The sequence below is a fragment of the Neodiprion virginianus genome, chromosome 3 (genome assembly GCF_021901495.1).
Source record: "Neodiprion virginianus isolate iyNeoVirg1 chromosome 3, iyNeoVirg1.1, whole genome shotgun sequence".
Classification (NCBI taxonomy): domain Eukaryota; kingdom Metazoa; phylum Arthropoda; class Insecta; order Hymenoptera; family Diprionidae; genus Neodiprion; species Neodiprion virginianus.
Window position 1 is genome coordinate 33,901,976 of NC_060879.1, and position 13,021 is coordinate 33,914,996.

At 38.9% G+C, this 13,021-nt stretch overlaps 3 protein-coding genes across 4 annotated transcripts; 2 read left to right on the forward strand and 1 right to left on the reverse strand.

Moving 5' to 3' along the window:
* Positions 1 to 138: 138 nt before the first annotated feature.
* Positions 139 to 4,102, forward strand: LOC124301416 (septin-1). Of its 2 annotated transcripts, none has more exons than XM_046756412.1 (6): positions 139 to 532; positions 1,083 to 1,275; positions 1,417 to 1,675; positions 1,916 to 2,281; positions 2,626 to 2,730; positions 2,861 to 4,102. In XM_046756412.1, exons 1-6 carry the CDS (start codon positions 509 to 511, stop codon positions 2,991 to 2,993), a joined length of 1,080 nt encoding a protein of 359 aa, XP_046612368.1. In that variant the 5' UTR covers positions 139 to 508; the 3' UTR covers positions 2,994 to 4,102. The 2 variants fall into 2 exon arrangements, with proteins under 2 accessions (XP_046612368.1, XP_046612369.1); XM_046756413.1 differs by lacking the exon at positions 139 to 532 and adding an exon at positions 545 to 817.
* LOC124301418 (mitochondrial import inner membrane translocase subunit Tim22) lies at positions 3,243 to 5,909 on the reverse strand. Its single transcript, XM_046756416.1, has 5 exons — positions 5,746 to 5,909; positions 5,404 to 5,664; positions 5,037 to 5,221; positions 4,813 to 4,885; positions 3,243 to 4,445 (listed from the first exon to the last, which is right to left on the reverse strand). Coding segments are annotated over exons 1-5 (603 nt in total). The 5' UTR covers positions 5,747 to 5,909; the 3' UTR covers positions 3,243 to 4,362.
* A 14-nt stretch (positions 5,910 to 5,923) lies between these two features.
* Positions 5,924 to 9,656, forward strand: LOC124299643 (uncharacterized). Its single transcript, XM_046752911.1, has 5 exons — positions 5,924 to 5,984; positions 7,217 to 7,907; positions 8,311 to 8,434; positions 9,152 to 9,369; positions 9,611 to 9,656. Coding segments are annotated over exons 1-5 (1,095 nt in total). The 3' UTR covers positions 9,612 to 9,656.
* The last annotated feature ends 3,365 nt before the right edge of the window (positions 9,657 to 13,021 follow it).

Consider the following 13,021-nt stretch of genomic DNA (forward strand, 5'->3'; position numbering starts at 1 on the left):
GATGTTGATGGGCTGCTTCGTGCCACGCCTCAGCAACCCCCTGCCCCGCCCGTCGCGCGGTGGATTTTCCTCATTGCACACACGCGAGTGTGTTTCATGATGGTTCATGTATGAACGCAATGTTCTATGTGGGCTGTACACGAGTGTTCCGAATACATGCTACAAATATTTCGGGCCAAATCGGTGCTGCGAGGCAGATATCACGATAGGCGAACGAGGCGTGCTGCCCCAGATTCAGCCAATCGGTGCTACGAACCTGGGGGAAATTAGCCTAGGGAAAATATTCGCGATATAATATGGAACACGGGCTTTGCAGTCGGAGGGGCTGCTCGCACACGTTACTCATATTTTTTCATCTGTCAATTTCAGGGCTTAGATAGGCTTGAGCTTGATCAACCGGGACACCCAGAGTGCGAATAATTATACGAGCGACGCATCGGTGAGAAAAGTGGATTAAAAGTGGTAATCGTGAGTCTTCGATACATAGTTTGAACTGATCTAGGTAAGAATGTCGAGCGAAAGCGTCAAAACGGTGAGTGTATTTCATTACAGCTTAACGAAGCACTCGTTTGTATGCATTATCTTGCCATTTCGAGGGAGCATGCAGATTGTAAACAAAGGTCCAGATAATATTTTGCTAGCTCTACTAGTATTTGGATCGTCGTGTTTTTTAAAATTCCATTCGTTTTTAACCAGGATTCTACTTGGCTCGAGGAAACCTTTGATGAATTGTTTTATGAGAAACCGGACGTATGGGGAGATAATATTATTGCAACGTTAGATACACACATGCATGCATGCTGCACCTAACCCCTAGGTCGTGCATTCTTTTCAGATTAGTCATGTCATTGAATCAATAACACTGTTTTCAAATAGGATTCCGTCCAATTTCAATGGAAAAACAATGTTAAGTCACCACTTCTGGTATTAGGAAATGAGAATTTCCTTCATTTGCTATAGATATTATGTCGGGTATGCGGAAGTTGGTGACTTTTTTCAAAACTTGCGACTTTCTTTTGTCCCATATTTATCAGCACCACAATTCGATCTAGTATTTGTATTCATTTATAAATTTACCGCAGTTTGCCAGCCTTGAGACACCTGGATATGTTGGCTTCGCTAATCTGCCAAATCAGGTTCATCGAAAGTCTGTTAAAAAAGGGTTCGAATTTACTTTAATGGTCGTCGGAGAGTCGGGCCTTGGAAAATCAACGCTAGTGAATAGCCTCTTCCTCACAGATTTGTACCCGGAAAGAATTATTCCTGACGCAGTTGGTTAGTACATACAGAACTGGCTAGTTTCTGTATTTTCATATGTATCAATTTATATCCTAATAAATCAATAAATATCTACAACAATCGATAAATGATTCCCAGTGCATTGATATTTTACTGCGTCTTATACATTTTTTTTAGAAAAAACGAATCAGACTGTGAAGCTTGATGCTTCAACTGTAGAAATTGAGGAACGCGGTGTGAAACTTAGATTGACAGTAGTGGACACTCCTGGATACGGAGATGCTATCGACAATACTGACAGTTTCAGAGCCATTATTCAGTATATTGATGACCAATTTGAAAGATTTCTTAGAGACGAAAGTGGCCTTAATCGTAGAAATATTGTGGATAACAGAATCCATTGCTGTTTCTACTTTATATCTCCGTTTGGTCACGGGTAAGCATTAACCAACGTTTGTACTGTGGAATATGAACATGACTCATGTTTAAGGAAAGGCTTTTGGAAATAAATACCTGCTTGAGAATTATGTAGCATGGAATTGTTCGTTCACTTGCAGAATAAGTTTTTTCACAATATAATTACAACATTACAATCTCTGCCCTTCCTCATTTGTAGAAGTTAACTTATTCTAATCCTTTTTAGAAAATCAAATTCACTAACATAGTGTGTCTTCAGGTTAAAGCCTTTGGATATTGAATTTATGAAACAACTGCACAACAAGGTCAATATTGTACCAGTAATAGCAAAGGCGGATGTGCTGACGAAAAAGGAAGTTCTTCGTTTGAAGAAACGTGTTATGGAGGAGATCGAAGGCAATGGTATCAAAATATACCCACTTCCAGACTGTGATAGCGATGAAGATGAAGATTACAAGGAACAAGTGAGACAGTTGAAGGAAGCAGTACCATTCGCAGTTTGTGGTGCAAATACGCTCTTAGAAGTCAAAGGGAGAAAAGTTAGGGGACGATTGTATCCGTGGGGTGTTGTGGAAGTAGAAAATCCTGACCATTGTGACTTCATAAAATTGAGGACAATGCTTATGTAAGTCTTGAGCATAATTGATATCATGTTCCATTAAACTTTAGAGAACGAGGATTTGGGATTCTTGGTGTCCTTCAGAAAATGCATAACAAAGGTATCTAATATGTTAAAACTATCATAGGTAAAGTGTCGATCATGCGTCGCCCCTGTATACGGGTGTTCTCGTCCTCTAAAGGTTAATATTTGCACAATTCATTCTATCGTGCTATTCAAGGCTAGTGTAACTACTTGTGTTGCATCAAGTTTATAATTATTCTTTTGTACATTTCATGAAACTTGAGCTGAAAAATTCATATTCCCATTTCTATTGATTGTTATAATGCTTATATCTCTACATTTTACAGAACACACATGCAAGATCTCCAAGAAGTTACGCAAGAGGTTCATTATGAAAATTATCGTTCTGAAAGATTAGCTAAAGGAGCTCCTGCGCCACCGAGACGTCAAACGTATGTCACCCAATGGTTTGACCCTGAGAAGTCTATGAATTTCATGATCAATATATTTATACACTAGTGGTTTATAATTTTTTTTTGCTTGAATTATTTTATAATTGGCGGAATTATTTTCAACTCACAGGATTATAGAGTCAGAAAAGACGAATACTGTGAGCGAAAAAGACCGTATTTTACAAGAAAAGGAAGCGGAATTACGACGCATGCAGGAAATGGTGGCTCAAATGCAGGCCCAAATGCAACAACAACAACCTTAGAATTGAAGAATATTTAAATACATCTTGAGGATAAAATCTCCATCTTGCCAGGTGCCAAAAGTCGAAAGAAACTACAGTACTGTCTTAAATTTTGATTCGTAAAAAGGAGTGGTCCAATAATTGGTATTAATTTTGGAATTTGCCATTCCGAAATTCCAAATCAGAATCGATTTTATTTTACCACCAATTCATAGGACGTAGTACAATTTTTTTACTTCTCATCATAGTTTATAATTTTTTAATTGTGAATGTTTATGTGCTGTGGGACGTGCATATTGAGTGATAGAAGCTAAACCAAAAAAACAAAATAACCAAGACACAAAAACATTTGTTACTTACATATCTGTGTGCATTGTAAAGAGAAATATAAAGAGTGCCTTGCAGTATTTTTTTTTTAAACGAAATGTGTATCATTTTAGCCAACTTGTTCTGCACAACCCGCACTTTTACATAATTATTTAGTGAAAATTAATTTCAAAAAAAACTTCGAGGTAAAATAAATATGACAATATCAATCCATTCCTGACAAGAAGATTAGTGAATTTCTTATACTAAAGGTATAAAGATACCCATTAGTTTTTGCTTGCAATGTTAATAACAATATCACATATCCGCGCGATATTTATGTTTTCTATGTTGAAATACGTTCCATATTGTATGTGCGATATGAAGTTAAAAAAATCTCATAATTCGTACAAAATTTCCTCATATCAAAGTTATGATTAAATATACTGCCAGTTTTAGGTATTGCAAATTCCTGAATGTTAACAAGCAATTAGAATCGTATTAGGTAATGGCGAATTTCGAATATGAGAGAAGAGTATATATTTTCTATAAATAAAATAGGTTTAATTGTTCGTTGTGACAACGCATTTACTCTGTACTGATCTACATATAATACTTTTTTCATCTGTATTTAAGTGGAATTTTTCGGCTTTATACAATTGTATTTTCTAAGTGAAAGCCTTTTATTATTCCTCACCTTTATTAGGAGGCATATTACCCTAATATCATTTTTATTGGCATTGAGAAAGTGAAGTTTGATCAAGGAATTGTCAACTATTTTGAAAATCTTTAAGTAGGTAGATACCGTAAGTGTGTAAGAAATTTTAATGCAAGAAAAATGTATATGAACTATTTTATTATAGATTAACAGATATTTACAACTCCTTCGTCAAGCCAAGTGATTTTAATCTAATAATTAAGTCTTATCCTGTGTAAAATTTTGATCTTCTCTATATTTTAATTTGAAAAAAATATATATTATTGACATAAAAATTACTTATTCAGCTTTTATTACACTATTCTTGCATATTATTTACAGTTAACAAGTATTATACAATAAATAATTTAATTTTGTCTAAAAAATTCAAGATTTATGCATATAGTAATCTATCGCTGTTGAAAATGCTGCAAAACCCGCAGCACCAACAAGACCCGCTTTCAGTCCAGCTAAAAATATTAGGTAAAATAATAAATCACGAAGTTTTAACTGTTTTCAGTTTGACAATGACATTGTAATTTTATAATACGTGTATTATAAGTTTCGCTAATTTTGTACAAATGTATGACAGATTTGTTCTGCATTTTGAGAGATTTTATTTGAAAATAATGTGTAAAGAAGTAGTTTTTCAAGTATATGTTTAATTTCGAATAGGTATAAGAGAATCTTTAAACCAACTTGGGTTTGAGCGATTGGATTTTAAAATGTGAAATTTTATTGTAGTGTAACAACAGGTTTGAGGCATCACAATCTTAGAAAAATCAAAAAAAATCTGAGTATATGCAATGATCAAGGGTGTAAATCGGTCTAACTTACCTCTAAGACCGATAAGTCCACCTGTCACACCACCAGCATAAGTGCCGTTTCGCCAGTCAGACTTTCCCCTGTACTAAAAAGTAAGGGTCATTATACTATTCCAACCAGATTCATATATGATCTTTCAAGTAGAAATAGGGAGTACAATAACATTCCGAAAAGTAATCAAATTACCAACTGGAGAATAAGTCAAATTATTGTTAGTGCTATAACGTAAATCTTACTGTTTCTATGGTACATTCAACGGCTGAGAATACACATCCTACAACAGCAAAGTTTTTGGCATATCCAAGTGTCGTCATCTTCATTTCTTTGAATATTTCACGTGCTGTTTGCTGTTTTTCTACGCTAGCAACGTTTGGATTTACACTGGAAGAAAATAGACCGATAGCTGCACCAAGACCGTAGCCTATCGACATAATTCATCATGAGTCAGTGATGTGAATTCTTGAGATTAGGAAAACTTCATGTGCGTGACCACTTATAAATCAGGATCAAGATATGCACTTTATTTTTCAATCCTAAGTAATCTTCCATTTTACCTACAGGTGACGGGATTAGCGCAACCATTGCTAACGAAAAACTACATACCCATAACGCAACTCATGAAGCTTTTGAAGATGCAGCTCTCCATGACAGACTCCATGAGTTTCTCGTCGTTCGTTTTTATCCTGACGGGACCCATCACTCTAGGTATAATGATATTCTCTCTGAAACGTTGTTGAGTGCCGACCAAATGAACGGCTATTTTATCCATGTCAGGATCATTCATAAATACTCTCTTATCTCCTTCGGGAGTCGGTGGCGGCTTGGGTGGGTTGAAGGAAAACATCTCTTTGCGATTATTGCGCACTGGGATATGCGAAATTTAACACTCTTCTTTTAGAAATTAGTCAAACTACGTGAGGCACATTACAATTCGGAAATACATATTTTGGAGGTTAGGGCTTGGTTTGGTCGTTGACTGAAGAATATAAAGACAGTTGCCCTAATGGGCTTTGAGGGCTTTGGTATGACAACCGAAAATCGTCATGCGCTTGCGCCCCCTGAGACGTTCCTACGGTAGAGTTGAGAACTTGCTGCAGAACATCAGAGAGTTACCGATTTCGACATGATGCTGGCTGCATTCACCTTCAGAGTATCACAGTCTTCGCAATGGTACGCCCAAGCCAGTACTTAGCCTGTGCGTACTTACTGATTGGTTGGCAATACAAGGAATTAATGATCAGTGCAAATTTCTTTCAAAATTTGTAGCAAAACAGTGATTTAATTAAAGTATAGGTACCCGAGAGGAGAATGTATACATAGATCATAAATAGTAATAGGTCAGATGTAATAATAATGCAGAGACCAAAAAGTATGTATGTATATACGGTCCACGTGCGATATTGATATATGTGATCCATTTACGATTATTACGCGATGCATACTATGAATTTTATAATTTTCCAGGAGACAAATTAGATTATCTACAATGATACGACTGTAATATGTGAATAAAAGACTTATTCATTTCGAAATGAGATTCCATTCGACACGCGCTCGGTGTATTCCATAACATTGTTATTCATACTTCGAACTACTTTTCATTTGGTGTATCAATATTGAGCTTTCGTAGGCATAGAATCGAAACACTGTTTTAGCTAGTCGCAAGTGAAGTATCTACGTTGGGTAGAAAAGCAGAATTGTTTTCGAAAAGTGTTCGTACGGAGAAGAATTCAGAATAACTGTAATGCATCTCGGATGCGCTGATTTTGATGATGAAATGAATCCTCCGTATATAAGACAGTATTTAATACAGTGTCCTAATTTGAATACCTAAAAAGGTGATTCTCAGCGATTTTTGTTGTTGATAGAAAGAGATGGAACGGAGCTTGTTCAAGTTCCGAGTGTATTTGAACACACATTTGAAAGGCACGAGCAAAAGATTCTATCATCCAACTGTTACAGAACGGCGGCGTTATTAGCTGACCCGTTAATTGAAGAATATATCTTTGGTCGAAGGCTGACCATCAAAGAGCCTAGCCGCTTGAGTCTAAAATCAGCAGAAGAAATGAAGTGCGTATTGCTTGTCTAAAATGTGTAAACTGAAATCATTATAGATCATCTCATATCATCATACATCATGAACCATACGTTATACAACATACATCATACACAGTACTGAAGTTCGAAACCAAAGTATGCATGTTGGGATGATCAGAGAGTGACGTCACCCAAAATTTTTTTTTCTCGACGTCATCGATCGAAAATCAGCTAGCCGAATTCCTCAGTCTGGAAACAACCGCGCGGTAGAGCGGACGTATGAGAATTGCGCTCAGCAGATTTCGAGTACCGGGTTCTCTGTCTCCTGGATCCTGCGCTCCGGGTCGGCTACCTGGTCAAACTCGACTTCCAAGACAAGCGCTCGGTGGTTTCTGCGCTCCAGGTCCGTTTCCTGGTGCCACTCGAGTTCCAGGACAAGCGCTCCGCGGTGCCTGCGCTCCATGTCCGCTACCTGTTGAAATTCGACTTCAGGGACTAGCGCTCGTAGTTTGTGCGTTCCAGGTCGGCTACCTGGTACAACTTGACTTCAGGGACAAGCGCTACGTAGTTTTTGCGCGCCAGGTCCGCTACCTGGTAGAAATCGACTTCCAGGACGAGCGCTCCGTAGTTTCTGCGCTCGAGGTGTACCACCTGATGAAACTCGAGTTCCAGGACAAGAGTTCCGTAGTTTCTGCACTCCGGGTGTCCTACCTCGTGAAACTCGACTTCCAAGACAAGCGATCCGTAGTTTCTACTATCCAGGTTCATTTCCTGGTGCAACTTGAGTTCCAGGACAAGCGCTCCGTGGTTCCTGCGCTCCAGGTCTGTGACCTGGTGAAACTCGGCTTCAGGGATAAACGCTCCGTAGTTTCTACGCTCCAAGTACGCTACCTGGTGAGGCTCGAGATCCAGGACAAGCGATACGTGGTTTCTGCGCTCCAGGTCGGCTATCTGGTAAGACTCGACTTCAGGGAAAAGCGCTACGTAGGTTTTCCACTACAAATCCGCTGCCCGCTGAATCTCGACTCTCGGGGGATGAGGTGGACGAGAAGGACAAGGATTTCTGCACGGTGAGTATAACATTTTTATAATATTTAACGGCCCTTGTAATTATATTTTATCTAAATTTGTTTAAGCTTGTCATTTTTACAATAAATTATTTCAATTCATTTTTCGTGCAAGCACAAATTCAGTAGCTATGAATAATCTTATACAATTTATTACATTATAAATTAATTAATTAATATTCTTATAATATTTGATGGCAATTGTAATTATATTTCATCTGAAATATTACAAACTTGTCACGTTTACAATGAATTATTTCAATTCATTTTTCGTGCAAGCACAAATTCAGTAGCTATAAGTGCGCTACTAAAATTTATTACATAATTGATTAATTGAATAATTATAATAATACTTGCACATATTTTTGATGAGTTCTTGTACTGAAAAGACTGATTACTATTCCAGGTATAACCCGAGGTGGTCATCGGTGGTTGTTGGAGATGGTTGGCTGTGGCTGGAGGTGGACGAGAAGCAGGACCAGGAAGACAAGGAGAACAAGGTGGTCGAGGACGATGAGGATTCGTGCACTGTGAGAATATCATTCTAAAGTATTGAATAGAGTAGGAGTAGGAGTAGGAGTAGGATCAAGAGTAGGAGTAGGAGTAGAATCAGAAGTAGGAGTGTTACGAGTTGGAGTTGCCAACCCAACCCAACCCAACCCAACCCAATTGGTCCGCTTACCCTACCCTACCCTACCCTTCCCACCCCTACCCTCCTCCCATTCTCCTACTCCTACTCCTGCTCCTACTTCTACTTCAATCTTACTCCTACTTCTACTACGATCTTACTCCAACTCCTGATCCTACTCCTATTCTTACTCTCACTCTTGAACCTACTCCTGATCCTACTTCTATTCCTACTCCTACTCCTAATTCTGAATATGAATGTTATGGGATATATAGACTGCGTGTCGAATTGTATCCCATATCGAAACGAACAATTCTTTTATTGTCATATTATACCCGATTATAGTAGATAATCTAGTATGTTTACTAGCAAATTATAAAATTTATAGTTTGCATCACGTGATAATCATAAATTAATCAGGTATATCAATGTGGTACATGGACCGCATATACATTTACACTTTTTGGTCTCTGCATCATTATTACATATGATCTATTTTTATTAATGATCTATGTATACATTCTTCTCTCGGGTACCTATACTTTAATTGAATCACTGTTTTGCTACGAATTTTGAATGATATTAGTTCTCATTATTAATTTCTTGTATCGCCGACAAGTCGTTAGGTACACTCAGGCCAAGTACTGGCTTGGGCCTACCATTGCGAAGACTGTGTTACTCAGAAGGTGAATGCAGCCAGCATTTTGTCGAAATCGGAAACTCTGTGATGTTCTACGATGAGTTCTCAACTCTACCATTGGGTTATCTCACGAAGCAATTTACGGATGTCACATCTGAGCCCATGAGGGCAACTGTCTTTATATTCTTCATCCGATAGTGGAGCTAACCCCTTTGTATTTTTGACGAAAATTTTCGCGATTTTGAAAAGTCCCGGAATAAATTCTTTCATGCACTATTTCGACGTGATTTTGCGAAAAAAGTCGATTGAGCGCAGTCCCAATACGCTGCGATCAACGCATCGAAAGTTACAGCCAAAAAACAAAACCTGTGATTATATGAATCTTTACGTAATGTTTTTGATGTTTTCTTATACTGAAAATATTTATTGCTGTTCCAGGTACAACCCGAGGTGGTTATCGGTGGTTGTTCGAGGTGGTTGGCGATTGTTGGAGGTGGTCGGAGGTGGACGAGGAGGAGGACGAACGGAACTGAGTCTCAAAGCCCTGTTGACATAAAAGCAGCTATTCGATAGAAATTATAGTTTATAGTTTACACAGCCCATTGCATGATATTTCATTATAAATACGTATGTTTCAATGTATTTAGAAATAATTTATCAAATATACAGAGGTCATGTGCAAATAATAAATGAATTGATTCGACCGCAGTTTGATGTATTCATTAGAGCTTTAACAATAAATTCAAGCTTTGTTACCTCTTTTATTTTATTATGGATAATCAAAAACATTTCCGACTATTCGTGCTGTGGAAGCATGGGGATTAAACCAAATGTAGCAAAAGATTAGAAACAGTGTATGTAGAGTACGGGTATTTTTCTAATAATGCAAATAGAATAGAATACGACTCCTTGCGAATTAGCTTTCCAGACAGAGATGAATGATGAATTTTAAGGACTGCATTATCGTTGTTGAATACTCTATGCCTCATGGGAAAATAAAATCTGTAACGATAAAATTGATGCACCGGATCATCGTCGACTTTAACTTTTGGAATGTCCTACCATTTTCGAACACCTCCTACCTCCCCCTGCCACCTCCGACCGTCAATGGCCACTTTCGACCACCCCCTATCACCTTCTGCCAGCGCCGACCACCTCCTACCATTTCCGAACACCTCCGACCATCCTATTTACCTATATTACCAGATTAGCTATGATATGAAAAGAGCAGAATTATTCATTTCGAAATGGGATTCTATTCGACGCGCGCTCGATGTATTCCATAACATCAGTATTCATAATTATTCCAACAACTTTTCATTTGCTCTCTCGATCTTGAATTTTCATAGGCATAGAATCGAAACGTTGTTTTAGCTGGTCGCAAGTGAAGTATCTGCGTTGGGTGGAGGAGCAGAATTGTTTTTCGAAAAGTATTCGGATGGAAAAAAATTCAGAGTAACTGTAATACATCACGGATGCGCTAATTTTGAACGAGATGAAACGGATGCTCCGTGTATGAGACAGTATTTAACGCTGCGTAGTGATTAAAAGACCTAGAAAGGTGATAGGGAGAGAAAGAACGACGCTTCTTAACACTTCGAGTGTATTTTAACACACATTTGAAAGATACGAGCGAAATTTTTCATCATCCAACTGTCGCAGAACGGCAGCGTTATTAGCCGACCCGTTCACTGAAGAATATATCTTCAGTCAACGGCTGACCATCGAAGGGCCTGGCCGCTTGAGTCTGAAATCGGCAGGAGAGATAAAGTGCGTATTTCTTGTATGAAATGTGAAAGCTAAAATCATTGTACATCATATCATATCATAATACATCATACATCATACATCATACATCGTACATCATACATCGTACATCATACATCATCATACATAGTATCAAAGTTCGAAACCATAGTTTGGATGTCGGATGTTCAGAAAGTGACGTCACCAATTCAAAATCAGCTAGCAGAATTCCTCAGTCTGGAAACAACCGCGCAGTAGAGCGGACGGATGAGAGTCGCGCTCCGCAAATTTCGAGTACCGGGTTCTCAACCTCCCGGATCTCGCGCTTCGGGTCCGCTACGTATTTCGAGTAACGGGTTCTCAACCTCCCGGATCCCGCGCTTCGGGTCCGCTACGCGGTGAAACTCGACTTCCAGGATAAGCGCTCCGTGGTTCCTATTTCATGTTTACAATAAATTATTTCAATTCGTTTTTCGCGCAACCCCAAATTCGGTAGCCGTCAGTCCGCTAATAAAATTTCTCGACTTCCAGGATAAGCGCTCCGTGGTTCCTGGTTCATGTTTACAATAAATTATTTCAATTCGTTTTTCGCGCAACCCCAAATTCGGTAGCCGTCAGTCCGCTAATAAAATTTCTCGACTTCCAGGATAAGCGCTCCGTGGTTCCTGGTTCATGTTTACAATAAATTATTTCAATTCGTTTTTCGCGCAACCCCAAATTCGGTAGCCGTCAGTCCGCTAATAAAATTTCTCGACTTCCAGGATAAGCGCTCCGTGGTTCCTGGTTCATGTTTACAATAAATTACTTCAATTCGTTTTTCGCGCAACCCCAAATTCGGTAGCCGTCAGTCCGCTAATAAAATTTCTCGACTTCCAGGATAAGCGCTCCGTGGTTCCTGGTTCATGTTTACAATAAATTACTTCAATTCGTTTTTCGCGCAACCCCAAATTCGGTAGCCGTCAGTCCGCTAATAAAATTTCTCGACTTCCAGGATAAGCGCTCCGTGGTTCCTATTTCATGTTTACAATAAATTATTTCAATTCGTTTTTCGCGCAACCCCAAATTCGGTAGCCGTCAGTCCGCTAATAAAATTTCTCGACTTCCAGGATAAGCGCTCCGTGGTTCCTGGTTCATGTTTACAATAAATTATTTCAATTCGTTTTTCGCGCAACCCCAAATTCGGTAGCCGTCAGTCCGCTAATAAAATTTCTCGACTTCCAGGATAAGCGCTCCGTGGTTCCTGGTTCATGTTTACAATAAATTATTTCAATTCGTTTTTCGCGCAACCCCAAATTCGGTAGCCGTCAGTCCGCTAATAAAATTTCTCGACTTCCAGGATAAGCGCTCCGTGGTTCCTGGTTCATGTTTACAATAAATTACTTCAATTCGTTTTTCGCGCAACCCCAAATTCGGTAGCCGTCAGTCCGCTAATAAAATTTCTCGACTTCCAGGATAAGCGCTCCGTGGTTCCTGGTTCATGTTTACAATAAATTATTTCAATTCGTTTTTCGCGCAACCCCAAATTCGGTAGCCGTCAGTCCGCTAATAAAATTTCTCGACTTCCAGGATAAGCGCTCCGTGGTTCCTGGTTCATGTTTACAATAAATTATTTCAATTCGTTTTTCGCGCAACCCCAAATTCGGTAGCTGTCAGTCCGCTAATAAAATTTCTCGACTTCCAGGATAAGCGCTCCGTGGTTCCTGGTTCATGTTTACAATAAATTATTTCAATTCGTTTTTTGCGCAACCCCAAATTCGGTAGCCGTCAGTCCGCTAATAAAATTTCTCGACTTCCAGGATGAGCGCTCCGTATTTCCTGGTTCATGTTTACAATAAATTATTTCAATTCGTTTTTCGCGCAACCCCAAATTCGGTAGCCGTCAGTCCGCTAATAAAATTTCTCGACTTCCAGGATAAGCGCTCCGTGGTTCCTGGTTCATGTTTACAATAAATTATTTCAATTCGTTTTTCGCGCAACCCCAAATTCGGTAGCCGTCAGTCCGCTAATAAAATTTCTCGACTTCCAGGATGAGCGCTCCGTGGTTCCTGGTTCATGTTTACAATAAATTACTTCAATTCGTTTTTCGCGCAACCCCAAATTCGG

Excerpts from the sequence above, each read along its gene's own strand:
- LOC124301416 (XM_046756412.1), top strand. The coding sequence starts at position 509 with ATGTCGAGCGAAAGCGTCAAAACG. Across the intron at positions 1,676-1,915 it reads ATATCTCCGTTTGGTCACGG|GTTAAAGCCTTTGGATATTG; the intron begins GTAAGCATTAAC and ends GTGTGTCTTCAG. Across the intron at positions 2,731-2,860 it reads GCGCCACCGAGACGTCAAAC|GATTATAGAGTCAGAAAAGA; the intron begins GTATGTCACCCA and ends TTCAACTCACAG.
- LOC124301418 (XM_046756416.1), bottom strand. Across the intron at positions 5,222-5,403 it reads CTTCATGAGTTGCGTTATGG|GCTACGGTCTTGGTGCAGCT; the intron begins GTATGTAGTTTT and ends TTATGTCGATAG. Across the intron at positions 4,446-4,812 it reads TGGACTTATCGGTCTTAGAG|CTGGACTGAAAGCGGGTCTT; the intron begins GTAAGTTAGACC and ends TAATATTTTTAG.
- LOC124299643 (XM_046752911.1), top strand. The coding sequence starts at position 5,924 with ATGATGCTGGCTGCATTCACCTTCAGAGTATCACAGTCTTCGCAATGG. Across the intron at positions 5,985-7,216 it reads GCAATGGTACGCCCAAGCCA|CGCTCGGTGGTTTCTGCGCT; the intron begins GTACTTAGCCTG and ends TTCCAAGACAAG. Across the intron at positions 8,435-9,151 it reads ACGATGAGGATTCGTGCACT|TCGTTAGGTACACTCAGGCC; the intron begins GTGAGAATATCA and ends ATCGCCGACAAG.